The sequence below is a fragment of the Ceratotherium simum genome, chromosome 7, assembly GCF_057802395.1.
Source record: "Ceratotherium simum simum isolate JZ-2026a chromosome 7, ASM5780239v1, whole genome shotgun sequence".
NCBI lineage: Eukaryota > Metazoa > Chordata > Mammalia > Perissodactyla > Rhinocerotidae > Ceratotherium > Ceratotherium simum.
This window is the reverse complement of record NC_141906.1, coordinates 74,928,314-74,944,392: the sequence shown is the minus strand read 5'-3', so window position 1 is coordinate 74,944,392 and position 16,079 is coordinate 74,928,314. Positions and strand designations below refer to the sequence as shown.

The window sequence follows — 16,079 nt, the reverse complement described above, 5'->3', positions numbered from 1 at the left end:
GGAGATATGGCAGTGAACCAAATGCACAGGGGGCTACCTTGTTGGAGATTACAGTCCTGTGTGGATTTGGAGAGTAAACAGATCATTACAAAATAGAATAATAGATATCAAAGCAGCGGGGTATTGAATTGGGCACAATAACGTATACTTGCGTCTGTAACTAGGATTTTAAAGTTATGATTAGGTTTCTTAAGCAAGAAATAAAGGAAATAACTCAGAAAAAGAAGGTGTGGAGTGGGATAGGGTGAGAAAGACTAGAGATGTGCAAAAGCTCAAAATTACAGTCACCATGTTGGTATGATTTTTGTTGTTTTTGATGGGATAGAAGAAAGGAGGTTGGCAGTCACTGCTAGAAGATATTTTCATTGATTGAGGGATGTATCAATCGTATGGAAGTAAAGGACAGGAGGTAATTGTGATGGCATTAGCATGTCCATGTATCCAGATCATCCTTAGTATTTCTTCTAATCCAAGTCTCAATGAGATTTATGAGAAAAAAACTAGACAGAAATGGCATCAAAAGGCCTTGGAATAAGAAATAATGTCAATATAATCCCACTAAATGTATGGATATATGTTTCTGTATATCCAACATATATATTTTGAAGATATATGTTGACAGGTGAACTAAAATTAGACATATCAATTCATACACTATAATAGCCAATGACTTAGACTAATAAATCATCCTCATATTATTTCTAATTACAAGAATATTCTTCTCTCTAGAATTTTCTTCAGGGCAGCATTGACATCTTTATTCCTCAGGCTATAGATCAGGGGATTCAGCATGGGCACAAGGATAGTATAAAACACAGAGGACACTTTGCCTTGGTCCATGGAGCTCACAGAAGATGGCTGCAGGTACATGAATGCAGCAGATCCAAAGAAAACAGCGACAGCTGAGATGTGGGAGCTGCAAGTGCTGAAGGCTTTGGACCTGCCCTCAGTGGAGTGAACACGGAGGATGGTGCTAATGATGAAGATGTAGGAGCTAAGAATTGTCAGGCTAGAGGCAAGGATAGTAATTGCACTAAAGATTAGAATCAGTAATTCATTGACATAGGTACTAGAACAAGAGAGTTTTAAGAGGGAAAGAAGATCACAGAAATAATGGTTGATCACACCAAATTTGCAGAAATGAACCCTAAACATGCAGCCTGTATGAGTAAATGCACAAACTAGGCCTATAATACACACTCCCCAAATCAGAGAGTAACAAGCCTGATGGGACATGATGACATTATAAAGCAAAGGGCTACAGACGGCAACATAGCGGTCATATGCCATTGCAGCTAACATGTAACATTCCGAGATAGTAAAAACAAGGAAGAAATAGAGCTGAGTCATGCATTCAGGGTAGGAAATGATGTCCTTCTCTGTCACAAAATTCACCAGCATTTTGGGGGTAATGACAGTGGACTGGCAGAGATCAATGAAGGACAAGCTGCTAAGGAAATAGTACATGGGGGTGTGCAGGGGAGAACTGAGCCCAATCAGTGTGATCATGCCCAGGTTCCCCACCACCGTGACCACATAGATTCCTAGGAAGAGAAGGAAGAGGGGCAGCTGGAGTTCTGGCTGTTCTGTTAGCCCAGCGAGGATGAACTCAGTCACTGTGGAATGATTTCCTGCTGCCATTTTCCTTTGGGGTGTTTCTGAAGAGGAGAGAGGAAAACATGGTTGTTGGAAGAACTTCATTATTATTCTCTATTTAGAGTAGGGTACTCCATATAGATGATTCATGGTTTGGTATCTTCTTGGTGTATATGATTTAACTCTGGGTCAAATTATGTAAATAAAATTTATCTGGATTTAATATTTATTAAGCCTTATTTTCAAATATAATAAATATATTCCATATAAATATAGTTTAACCATGTTTGTAATCATTGCAAACTTTTTAAGTGCCTATTTCCTATTTTGAACATTTCAATGATCATCAAGCCAATATTTCTGAGTTGAGACTCACAAACTTAAATATTAAAGAAGCCAAAGTCAATGAGGAAAACTGGCTGAGTGACAACTTGGGAGAGCAAGCCCTGACTAAGGGTAGTAAGTAGTCTTTAATTGCCTGCAATTAATTTCTGGAAAGGGTGAACAGAGAACTTATTATTTTCATAATTTTCAATTTTTAAAATAAATACTGGGAAATCTGAGTTTTTACATAAAACTTCAGATGTTCGAATATTATTAAGATGAGACAACATCTACAACAATCATTGGCAAATCTACCAAGTGGATTGTCCCACAGTTAGCTGGTTTGTGGTCTCTGGAGCAAGTGCTTCTGCCTTTGCTTGAGAGAAGCAGTATGAGGAGTAGTTAAATGGACAGGCCTTAAAGTCAAATTGCCTGTGCTCATATTCTGATCCCATCATTTACTAGCTGATACCTTTGGACAAGTAAAACAAACTCTTTGTGTCTTGACTTCCAAATTTGCAAAAGAGAACTAATGTTACCCACTTGTAATAAAATTAGAGAGATTTATCAATCATAAAGTGAGTTCGATCATTACTGTGATGTCATTATTACCTATTAACATTTTATCAATTGGAAAACATGCTATAATTACTCACTTCAAATTACAGAAACAGAAATCTTAATATCGCAATCCTCCTTTCTTCTTCATCTTTTGTACAAAGCAGAGGCATACAATTAGCAAACATAGAATTACAAATGTGGTTCCTTATTCTGTTAAATGGCAAACCGATGATTTAATCATTCTACACACCAAAGTAAAAAATGGAATAGAGTTTAATTGTAAAAATATATGAAATATATGGAGCCGGCCTGGTGGCGTAGCGGTTAAGTGCGTGTGCTCTGCTGTGGCAGCCCAAGGTCCACAGGTTCGGATCCCAGGCGTGCACTGGTGCACTGCTTGTTAAGCCATGCTGTGGCAGCATCCCATATAAAGTGGAGGAAGATGGCCACGGATGTTAGCTCAGAGCCAATCTTCCTCAACAAAAGGAGGAGGGTTGTCATCGGATGTTAGCTCAGGGCTGATCTTCTTCACACACACACAAAAAAACTGACCATAGAAATGGTTAAATTGTACTTCATCAAAATTAAAAACTGCTCTTCAAAAGATACCAATAAGAAAATGAAAAGGTAAGCCCAAAGCAATACATATATCTGACAATGGGTTTTCTCTCAAATATGTAAATAATATTTACAATTTTTAAAATAAATACAAGCAAATTTAAAAGGTTTAAAATATCTGAACATATACCTCACACAAAAAAATATATGAATAGTCAATAAACATATGAAAATATACTCAATATCACTAGTCATCAAGGAAATGAAAATTAAAATCATAATGAGACCTCTCTACATGCCTATATTGGAAGAGGTAAAACAAACCCACCAAGAAACCCCTGGCGACACCAAGTGATGGTGAGAAGTACCTGGACTTGTACAAAGCTGATGGGAGGTGTAAAACTTTTAAACCACTTTGGAAAACAGCTTGGCAATTTTTTAAGAATTTAAATAGAGGGCCGGCCCCGTAGCTTAGCGGTTAAGTGCATGCGCTCTGATGCTGGCGGCCCGGGTTCGGATCCCGGGCTCGCACCGACGCACCGCTTCTCTGGCCATGCTGAGGCCGCGTCCCACATGCAGCAACTAGAGGGATGTGCAACTATGACATACAACTATCTACTGGGGCTTTGGGGGAAAAATAAATAAATAAAAATTTAAAAAAAAAAAAAGAATTTAAATAGACATTTACTACTTAATCCAATAATTTTCCCCTCAATATTTATCCCAAAGAAATTTAGACTTTTGTATACACTAAGACTTGTACAAAAATGTGTATGGCAGCTTTATGCATAACAACACAAAATTGGAGACAACTCAAATGTATGTTCACTAACTGATGAATAGATGAATGAGTTGTAGTATACGTACATATATATATATATATGGAGAGAGAGAGAATGAAATACTATTTAGCATTAAAAAGAGAATAAATCAAAAATACATGCAACACTACAAATCTCAAAAACATTTGGTTTTTTGGAATAAATTGCACAAAATTTACCTTAAATATTTGGACGTGTTCACCAGTGTAGCAAACTAGATCTGTGGTTTGTTTTCTTTGTGTGTGAGAAATTTTAGTAAGGTAGCGGATTTATTTAATAGACATCACTAATTCAGATTTTATCTTTCTTCTTAGCTTTTCTAGGTTGAAATTTCAACACGTTCATCCACTTTGAAAATTATCAAATATGTTGCATTAGATTTTTCATAATTTCTTTAACATTTAAAAAATATTTGTCAACTATGCAGTAATTTCTGCTTATTCACTCTTGAAATCAGTAAATTATGGTTCTTCTCTTTTTGTCTTGATCTCTCATTCTAGAATTTTTCCAAATTTATTTATTTATTTTTGTAAATTAACTTCTGGCTATGTTGATTTTATGAATTATACATTTATTTTCCATTTAAATTATTTCTAATAACTTAATTATTTTATTCCTTATACATTCTTTGGTATGATTTTTCCGTTTTTTTTCCCCAAATTTCTTGAAATGAGAGCTTAAATAAATATCTTCAACATTTATTTTTTCAAATATGTACATGTAAGGTATAATTTTCTCTCTAAGCTGCATTTTAGCTGCATCTCATAAGTTTTCTTATATCAAATTTAGAATATAATTCATTTTAAAATATTTTATAATTTCTGTTTTATTTTTTTATTTTCCTGTGGATTATGTGAAAGAGAATTAACTTTCTAGAATATGGGATTTTTTTTCAGCTATTTCTGTTTTTAAATGTCTGTCTTAATTTCATTGTGGTCAAAGAACATGCTCTGAAACATCTAAACTACTGCAAATTGCTAATATATCATTAAAATAAAGCTTAAGGTCAGTTTTTATAAATATTTCCAATGCATCTTAAAATATGTTATCTATTTTTGAGGGTCCTGTGACATATATATTTCAATTCTGTCCTCTTCATTAATTATGTTGTTTAGATTTTCCATATGCTTAGTGATTATTTTGTCTGTTGTTCTAATGGCTATTGAGATAGGTATGTTAATGTCTCCTGCTGTTTTCTGATTTGTCTATTTATCCCTTTGTTGTTCAAACCTTGAATTAAACCCTTTACCATTATGGAATGACCCACCTTATATTTAGTAATGTGTCTTAACTAAAGCATCTTTTGCCTGATATCAGTATATTATCAAAAGATTTATTTTTCATTAGAATTTGCAGAGCATATTGTTTTCCATCTATTTGATATTTCTGTGAATTTTTTGGAAGAAGCAACAAATGAAATAATCATTTAAAAATAGTGTTACATAAAATAGCAACAATTTAGCATCAAACACCTAGGAATAAGTCTAATAAAATATATGCAATGCTTATACACTGTAACTTAAATAATTCTGAGTGAAACTAGAAAAAATCTTAATAAGGAAAGAGACATACTATACACATGGATTAGAAGATTGAATAGTGTAAGGATATTATGTCTCCCAAACGTATTCATAAATTCAACATAATTCAATTCCTGGGTATAACATCTAAACAGATAATCAATATCGTAAGACACCAATAAAGTCCTGAAGGGATCATTTGGCTACCTCAGGTCATCTCTTAGGATTTATAGAAAACATCAGCTTAGACAAATATTGGAGGAGAATCAAGATATTGATTCTCAAAAGGTTATAAATATTGTACTCTGGAAACTCAAGGTGGGCATTTTAATATGATAGCCTTCACACTCTCTCTTCTCCTTGTATCTGTGTCTATTCGTAATCCACATATTGGATCAGTGAATGTCTTCCTTTCTAGAATCCAATTTGTCCAAGTCAGGATTTTATGTTGAGGTCACTACTTCAGTTGCTCAATATGAACGTGACACAGGTACAGTTCCCTGCTTTTTCCGACAAGCAGGTGACACCGGCTCTCATAATAAGCTTGTGGGTAAGATAAAGTTCTATGTGCTGGTTGCTTTACAGTTGGATACAGAACACCATATTTGAACACAAAGAGTGTTTATTAATTCAGGGATTTCTTAATATGGTTGATCATCAGAGTCATCTAGGAAGATTACGGTATTTACAAAAAATGATAAATGTAAAAAGGTAAACATGATTATAATGAAAAACAAATGTTCCTGAATCACCCTTCCTATGCTCTTACATTACCAAGAGATAACGCAATCTCTGTAGGATAGCTCTGATAAATAGTTTTTTTTTCTATTTCTTCTGAAGGTTACCTCCACAGTTCTAAATAATTTGTTTATATTGCTGTTTCTAGAATTATCAACTTTGAACATTAAATTAACTTTCCACATTTCACGTGGAGTTACTTTAGTTAAACTGGTACCATCACCTCCTCTCTCACTCTGACATCTGGTAGTTGTATTCTATTTTAGATATTTTCTTAGTAGCTTTTGGAACTTGAAAAATTTTCTCAAAAACTCTTTATTCATCAACTTTTAAAATTCTCTTAACTCATTTGGAGAGATTTTGTTTGTTTAATATAGATTTCCTACTCTATACTAGAATCAGAATCGCTGAGAGTGGGGTTTAGAGATCTGAACTTTAAAAATAAAAAGAAAGAAAACAAATGAAACTAAGTAATTCTGATGATTGGGAACAATGGGATCAAGAAATTAAAGTCAGTCTAGTGATTCAAGTGGAGAGCATCAGGACTTTCTCTCTCTCTTTTCTGTCTCTTGATCTCTCTTTCACACTTTCTCTCTCTCTTTCCTTTATTGAGCAAACATTACTGCGAGACAGCAAAGTGCCAGACACTGAGCTGAGGTCTAGAGCTATAAAGAGTAAAAGACACATTCTCTGCTCTAATGGAACTCACAGTCTAAGTTCTATTCTGTTCTTTCACATATTAGTACTATGGAATTAAACTGTAAAACTTTCCTTCTGTGAGTTCAGCTTAGATTTAGACATTGCCAATCCCCCATGGTATAGTGTACACCCTGTGGTCAACAATACTCCACTTTATTCTAAATTCTTCCCTAAAGTACTACAACAACCAAGAAAATTAATCCAGCCACTGAAAATAGTTTAAACAAACAAGTTAAAATTTAGCAGAAAAGTTATTAACTTCTAATCTTTGCTTAAAAAGCAATTCTTCGGGGCGGCCCAGTGGTGCAAGTACATAAGTGCACGCACTCAGCTGTGGCGGCCCTTGCCAGTTCGGACCCCGGGCGCGCACCAATGCACTGCTTGGCAAGCCATGCTGTGGCGGCATAAAGTGGAGGAAGATGGGCATGGATGTTAGCCCAGGGCCAGTCTTCCTCAGCAAAAAAAGGGGAGGATTAGCAGATGTTAGCACAGGACTGATCTCCTCACAAAAATAAATAAATTAATTAATTAATTAAAAAAATAATTCTTCGCATACAAGTTATCTGGTTTGAATGCAATTCTTACAAAAACATAAAATAGGTATATTCCTTATGAACTCAATGAAGCCCATAGAATAGTGGATGATGAAAGAAGCAATGAGACATTTTGTTTTCACCTATAACTGGACTATGGTGCTGGCCCAGTAGCGTAGTGGTTAATTTTGCACCTTCTTCTTCAGTGGCCCAGGTTTCACAGGTTCAGATCCTGGGCATGTACCGACACACTGCTTGGCAAGCCATGCTGTGGCAGCGTCCCATATAAAGTAGAGGAAGATGGGCACAGATGTTAGCCCAGCGCCAATCTTCCTCACACACACACAAATACTAGACTATGATGATCAGTAATCCACGTAAGACCCATAACACAGTCTCCCAACTCATGTGCCATGGAATTGAAATGTCATGGAAGAATCACAATGGTGCTGAGGTATTGGGTCTTAGCCTTTGGGGTATAGGGGCTAAGCCATCAACCACAAACTCTCTCAACCACTTACCCCATAATCCATATCAATATTACCATTTTCTACATGTGCCTTGAGGTTAGGAAGCACTGTGCTATACTTATATTATAAATGGACGTCTGTGTTTAGTTATGAATGTCTTTTTTAAGGAGGGACATTGACAAGATGGAAGGCACACAGAATCTGTCAAGAGCTGGGAAAATATTTGAAGGTAATGGGATAATTTGCAGACATCTTTATATACCCTAAAGGAAGCAAAAGGGAAAGAGTTTATTTTGTGTATGGTGCTTGAAAGATTTACAAATACACCTTCAATCAGTGTAAGGCAAAGCATTCTAATATTGGGGTTTTAGAAATGGAATGAGCTACTTATTCTTTCCATAAAATGCACTCAACCATAAACCAGATGAGGATTCACGTTGAGGGATGCTGGAGAAAAGATTTCCTTAATTGATTTTAGGATTACAAAAAACCACACGTTTTTTGCCCCTCTCAAACACTCTTAGTTCTTGGAATCCTCCTCCTCTGCTACAGAACACTTGGCTTCTTTCACTTCCTGGAACATGTTATGTTTTCTCAACTATTTGCCTTTTTATTTGCTCTTCTTTTCACATGACACAGTCTTACCAACTTTCTATATCTCTGTTGTCTGGTAAATATATATATTTTTTCTTTTCAAATCTCATTTAAAATTGAAGTCATCATGGAAACATTCTCCAATTCTTTGTCATTGATTGGATCTTCTAACTACATGTTCACTAAAGGGGCATCTCTAAACAGCACTCTAAGCCAGATAATGGACCATCAGACTTATTCTCCTCTGTATCCCAAGTAAATAGCACAGTGTATGGCACATTATAGGAGGATAAAAAGAATTTTATGAATTATTCAATAAATGAATGTATTGAGGAATATTTTCCTGAATTTTTACCTTGATTATTTACAGACCTAATAATCTCAAATCACAAGTGTAAAATGAACACACTCACCTTTCTTCTTCCTGGAAACCTCAATGCCAAATTTTATTTATAACTAGTTTTCTTTGACACAGAGGAGAATAGCACTAACGTTGATGTTGGGAGTCCAAGGTACTGCTATCTTTAGTCCTGAGAGGGCAGGCACAGCCCTGGGTCTCAGAGCCACTTTTGAAGCTGGTCTGCATCACAGGTCAGCATCTCCCATTGTATTTTCAGTTTGTGTTTCTCCAGCTTCAGGGTAGCAAACACTTTCACCTTTCACAGTCCCCTGAGAGGTTCTGATTGCTGTGCTGAAGGTTTATCCTCAATTTATATATGCCAGGCAATAAATAATATGGAGACAAATACTCTCCAAGGATTTCCATTTCTCAGGGAATAAGCTCTTGAGAAAAGAAGGAATTGCATTTGACATTTGCCAGTTGTCTATCTTTATCATTCAAGAGGGATTCTTTGTCAATCCTGAATTATCAATTAGTGGTAAAGATTCTCTCACAGGATCACCTGTGGATTTCTTTGTTTTTTTTGCTGAGATTATCCCTGAGCTAATATCTGTTGACAATCTTCCCTTCTTTTTTCCGCTTGAGGAAGATTAGCCCTGAGCTAAGATCTGTGCCAGTCTGCCTCTGTTTTGTATGTGGGTTGCCACCACAACATGGCTGATGAGTAGTGTAGGTCTGTGTCTGGGATCAGAACCCACGAACCCGGGCCGCCAAAGTGGAATGTGCCAAACTTAACCCTTATGCCACAGGGCCGGCCTCTGAGGACTTCTTTTTTTAAATGCAGATTCTTGTCCAGCAAGTGTGAGCGGGGTTTGAGAGACTGAGATTCTGCATTTCTTACAAGCTTCTAGCCAGTGTTATTGGTTCACAGTCCACACTGTGAATAGCTGGACCACAGGACCACAGTACATCCTGACAAGTTATCTTACCACTAATAAGGCTAGAAATTTTTAAATAGTGAATTAAATCATCTGTTTCCTTGTATAAAAATATGTTTAATTTATTTTATGTATAAATAGGCAATATATTTACTTGATTGAAAAGTCAGTTCTATACATAATTGGATTTTGGAGTTTTGGGTTAAGAATTAGGAATATTGATTTAATATGTGCCCTTTTGAGGTCCTCATTATTAATAATTCTACTTGCTAAACTATATATTTAAAGAAATACTTTATTACTAGGCACCTATATTTCATATTCCGTCTTCTTTTTTACATGTTATCACATTTTTTTTTCCTAAACCGGAATAATGAGAAGTATTCTTAAATTTGGTTCAATCAGGTATTTTGAACATCTCACATCAGGAGAGCTCTTATAAAATATGGTTAAGTGTATCAGGTTCAATTCTCTTGACAGTAGTTTAGACTTGGGTTACACTAGTTTTTCATAATTTTGGGTGCATATTTAAAATCATCAAGACAGTTGTTTTTGTTTTTGTTTTTAATATGAATTCTCAGGTTGCATCTCATATCAATTAACTCAAAATCCTAGGGTCTAAATTCAGTTTTTTAAAAGTTCTCAATCTGTAATGTGCACCAGAATAACCTAGAGATCTTGTTCAACTCTCTTTCTCACTTCTCTTATTCAGCACACTGAAGTAACAGTCTCTCATAGTCTACTTACCTGTAAGGTGGTATCCCAGACACATAGTATTCTCCTATAAACATCATAGAATCCTGCAGCCACTGCATTTGCATAGCTAAAAGAAGCTTTTTGATGAGTGGGCAAGGGGGACATATAAACATATGTATATATATGTATGTATGTATGTATATATATTTACATACGTACACACACACACACACACACACACACACATATAAAGAGAGAGAGAGAGTTTGAATTTTACCAAGTCTTAAGTGACCCAATAGTTTTGCTGTGAATTGTTACCTGGAGTTAGTGAGCTCTACCTTGGGAGTTCTACCATCATTCATCCTTTTATTTAGTAATCCAACCTAGAAATTTGCATTCATCCTCATGCTTTCTTATACTTTCAACCTACTTCTATTTAGCCATCTCTGAACCATCCACCTTTTCACAAACCTCGAGTCTCCTTCCTTTCTAGTTTCACTATCACTGACATGCAATATTTTGCTTAGCGTAATAAAATGGCTGCTGCTGCTCTTGGATTCAGCCTTATTCTCTTTCCATCCATCTTCCACACCAACTTAGGTGTGATATTGCTAACATGCAAAAATAACTGTGTCACTTCCCTGTCTAAAAAATTTTTAACGCTCCCTTCAGTAAAATAAAGAGTGATATCTTACAGTGACCCCAATATGATTCATAAACTGTCTTCTATCTACTTTTCTATCCTTGAAGCTTGATCATATTACCTTAAATGTGACATGGTTTTCTGGATCTGCAAAAGTTTTTCCTCTCTTTCTTTAAGTGACCATTACGTTTCACTTAGTCCATATTTTCTATATGGGCTCCGACCCCAGTAACACAAGGGTCTACCCACCAGGACGCTTTTTGTTTGTCCTCTGTTGGTCCATTTGTATCATTAGCCAGAGCACTGGAGTAAGAACCATGTTTAAGACAGGAGTTGTAATTGTAGCCATTTTCCTTTCCTTTATAGAACTGATGAAAATTAAATCAAATAATAAATATGAGGGCTCTTTGAGAATGAATGTCTAGCATCAATGAATGAATGCATTATGGAGTACAAGGGTGGTAAAGACATATTATATATTTTTGTCCTATATTTGGAAACTATAGGTAAACACTGCAACTTGTTATGTCAGGTGAATAACACAGCACAGTATCCAAAGAACATTGATCTGGCATAAGGAGTATGATGCTTTGAACTTGGAAAAGACAGAAGAGAACTGAGTATTTAGAACATCATGTGAATTCTTTGTTACCTGATGTTAAATGCCCAGAAGCAGAAAAACAATAAGATGAGAGGAGAGAAGAGATGTTTTAAAGAAAAAACTGACATTAAATGACAACTATTTGTAAATTACTAAACAAAAGAACATGAGCTGTATGAAAGTGACACAACTTAGCAGGATATTTAGCTTTCATGAGCAGTTGCTTCATAAATAACTACAGCATTATTGGTATAAAAAATAAGACAACATTGTTTAGTCTGCTTTTATAGAAATTGTTGCTATCAAGTACAATAATTTGAATCTCTATAATGAGACTCTATAACTTGTCTCCATTTTTGCTCTTTTTTGCTTTGATCACAAACAGATTGAAAGTTTTTGATTATATTAATTACATCAAATGAAATGAAAGTGGAAATAGCATTGAAGATATATAGAGGAAAGCAGCACAGTCATATAAGGACTAGGGATGCTTGCTGTGTAGAAGGAAATTCGCAGGGAGGTCTTAGACCTACCCACAGTTACCTGGGGCCAAAACACCACTTTAAATAAAATTGTGGTTCCTGGAGCCAAACTTTCTAGGCTGATCATTTATTATGTTTGGGATCTTGGGCATTTGCTCAAACTAAATAAGTTTTAATTTCTTTATCTTTCAAATGGAAATAATACTAGGGCTTGCCTTTAGGGAATACCATAAATATTAAATAAAATTATATGTATAAAAAGCTAGGCACAGTTTTTAATATCTTGTAATACCTCAATCATATGTTACTATTATTATCTTCATCACCATCATCATTGTTCTTGTTGTTTGCATTTTTATTAAAAATGAAACTAGGGCTACTTTAATCCTCAAAAGTCTTTGATTTTATTCTTATTATTTCTCTATACATAACCACTGTAATACAGGTCAAAGGAAGTGGTCCAAAGGGGAATTTTGGACATGTATTATGTGAGGAAGGGTCACAATATCCAAAAACTTGAACAATAAACCTAATCCATTACATATTTTGGCAAACCAAAGGCCTGTTTCTGACTTTACATGAAGACACTGATTCCTTCATGAATATTTTCTACCGTCCAGAATTTTTTTGAGGGAAAATTTGACATCCTTATTCCTCAGACTATAGATCAGGGGGTTCAGCAAGGGCACAATGATTGTATAAAACACAGAGGACACTTTCCCTTCATCCATGGAGCTCACAGATGATGGCTGCAGGTACATGAATGCTGCAGATCCAAAGAAAATAGCAACAGCTGAGATGTGGGAACTGCAGGTGCTGAAAGCTTTGGACCTGCCTTCAGTGGAGTGAATGTGGAGGATGCTGGAGAGGATGAAGATATAGGAGGTAAGGACAGCTAAGGCAGGGGTCAGAATATTAAATGCACTCAAGACTAGAACCAATAATTCATTGATGTAGTTGCTGGAACAGGATAGCTCCAAGAGTGGAAAGAGATCACAGAAATAATGGTTAATTACATTGGTCTTGCAGAAAAACACTGTCAACATAAAGCCTGTATGGACTGTAGATCCAATGATCCCCAAAATATAAACTCCCACTGTGAGGCAGAAGCAGACATGATAAGACATGATGATGTTGTAAAGCAAAGGGTTACAGATGGCAACATAGCGGTCATATGCCATTGCAGCCAACATATGACCCTCTGCAATAGCAAAAATGATGAAGAAATAGAGCTGAGCCATGCATTCGGGGTAGGAGATGATGTTCTTCTCTGTCACAAAGTTCACCAGCATTTTGGGGGCAATGACAGAGGACTGGCAGAGATCAATGAAGGACAAGCTGCTGAGGAAATAGTACATGGGGGTGTGCAGGGGAGAACTCAGCCCAATCAGTGTGATCATGCCCAGGTTCCCCATCACCGTGACCACATAGATTACTAAGAAGAGGAGGAAAAGTGGAAGTTGGATTTCTGGCTGTTCTGTTAGCCCAGCGAGGATGAACTCAGTCACTGTGGAATGATTTCCAGGGTCCATTATCCTCTCAGCAGGTTCTAGGTTTAAAAAAGAGAAAATGACTGCACCTATGAGCATGTATTTGAGTGTATGCACGTGTATATGTGTGTGTATCTGTGAGGGGGTGAATAATTCTGTGGAGACTTTACCCCTTGTCAAAGAAGATTCATAATGCAAGGATCTCTTGAGTCTCTCCTATTATTCTAGGACAATCAATGATTCTGGTTGAAACAGATAAAAAATCATAATCTTCAAGAATCTTGTAATTAAGATATTTCTTAAATTTTTAAGAGACATCACCAATTCTTGGATTTTTAACATCAGTCAGAAGTAACATTAGTACTTCTATTTCTGAGGACTCTTGTTTCCTCCCATATTTTATGTGTAAATATTAATGTCATGTATGTCAAATGGCACGATATTTTCATTTCAATCAGAATAAGTAATGGTAGTATATACTTTTTATAATTCATAAACATAGGATTCATAAATCTGTGAAAAGTAGTTATATTTGCTTGAGCTATTTTCCTTACTAAAATCCCAACTGAAACAGCTGGTGGACTAGGAAGCTACCACTATCATTCCACCTGAGATTTTGTTGCTCTGCATGTCCCAGCTGCCCTCACCCAAGCCTGCTTCCCCAGAAAGCAGAACATAACTGCTGGCAGACATCATGCTTATATCTCAGCATCTTTTCCAAGACCAAGGAATCATCCTCCCTTGTTCTAATTTGGATAATCTCAGCGGCCATAAAATAATGGCCTATATTTAGGTCTTTTATTCCACCACTGTCACCAGGTGAGAAGTGGACTATGATTGGTCTGTGTAATTTGGACTTGATGGTTGAAGTGGTGGAGTTCAGAAAACTATTCATATTCCCAAAGTGTGAGAAGCGTTTATGAATACAGACAGTAGATTTCATTTATGCTGTTTTTTTTTTTAATAATCATGTATTTTGCATGTTCTCTCTATAGAATTCAAAGATGGTGGGGATGTGGATTAGTAGAGCACAAGCACAATACAATTAGAAATTTTAATTTAAAGTCATACTATTGACAGTCTGATGTATTTTTTTAAAAAGACCAATGTATCTTTAGTTTAGATTTGCAAAAAAATGAGTAAATTCTAGAAAATGGAAGTTCATATTCTTAACACTTAAGCAATAGTTGGATTACTATTTTCAGTTTGGGAAACAACACTTCACATGGTATAGAAATACTGTACAATTTTCGAAAAATGATCTAGAAATTTGTCATTTTAAGAATGGCTGAAATAACTGAGGACGTTTCTTTAGTAAAGCAAAAAATCATGTGGCACATGACAGTTATCTCAGTGTTCAACATATTGCTTTATTTAACATATATTAGCCTCAAGGTATATGTCTCCAAGAAAAGGAAATGAAACTAACTACTTGAAACCATGGAGAGAAACATTTGGTTTCACAAAAATATGAACATTCTAACCGTCAGACATATTCCAATGTTAGAGTCAGAAATGTTTGACCACAGCCTGAATAACCACTTATTAGTGGATTTTATTTAGGGACACAAACACCTGATGGGTGGTTGCATTAAATCATCTTTAACATCTCTTCCAATTGCAATATTTCATGAGTTTATGTTTCTAATAGATTCTGACATTAAGATAGACAGAGTAGTTGGTTAAAAGGTCAACTCAACCCCTTAATTGCAGTATGGTCTTGGAATAATTATGTCCGCTCCGCAACTATCTGAAAAACAAAAATGCTAATATCTTTTGCATGTGAAAATTAAGTTAAATGATGCTTACAAATTGCTAAGCACAATTTCTGGCTCTTGGTAAGAAATTAGTAAATGTCAATGCTATTTTAATTTTAATCTATTGAGTTTATTCTCTGTTATATCTTTTTATTTAACCAATATTTTTATTCCTGTAATAAATGGCAAGAGTTTTAATTTTTTTTCCCTTAGCACATGTTTTTGTTGCTTCTTTCCACATGAATACGTATAATAATATAGAGATTTGGAATTATTTAGTAAATATTAACTTCATAAAATTATTAATATTTTCTATGGTCTCCAAATGAGGTTCAAGCCAATTTCTTTGTCATTCAAACATTTATATCATCTGGCAACAAAGAGTTTTCCTTTTTATGTTCCAACAAGTATCACATGATTTACCTATTTAACAGAAGAGCATTTGGTAGACTCTTTTTTGACTCATCACATTCCTTTATCTTTTCTCTCATTCTATCTCCTCTATCCTATGAAATCTATTTAATAGTCAGGGCTCTTTAGTTAAGGTCTGTGTTAGTGAGAGATCCAGTTAATAAGAACATTCTCTACATGCTCATGAATATGTTTCCTATGTTTAACTTTAGCACATACTTAATTCTCTACTAATTATTATGAGTTATTTACTGGTTTTTCTTCTGTTCTAGGCTGTAAACTCAATACAGTTTTTGGTAGATTGTCT

General features: G+C 35.4%; 2 protein-coding genes across 2 annotated transcripts; both read right to left on the bottom strand.

Moving 5' to 3' along the window:
* Positions 1–705: 705 nt before the first annotated feature.
* Positions 706–1,641, bottom strand: LOC101407643 (olfactory receptor 8G5-like). The gene has a single exon (XM_004438392.2). It carries the CDS (start codon positions 1,639–1,641, stop codon positions 706–708), a length of 936 nt encoding a protein of 311 aa, XP_004438449.1.
* An 11,069-nt stretch (positions 1,642–12,710) lies between these two features.
* Positions 12,711–13,646, bottom strand: LOC101391351 (olfactory receptor 8G3-like). Its single transcript, XM_004438503.2, has one exon. The coding sequence runs from the start codon at positions 13,644–13,646 to the stop codon at positions 12,711–12,713; it is 936 nt and encodes a 311-aa protein (XP_004438560.2).
* Between the last annotated feature and the right edge of the window lie 2,433 nt (positions 13,647–16,079).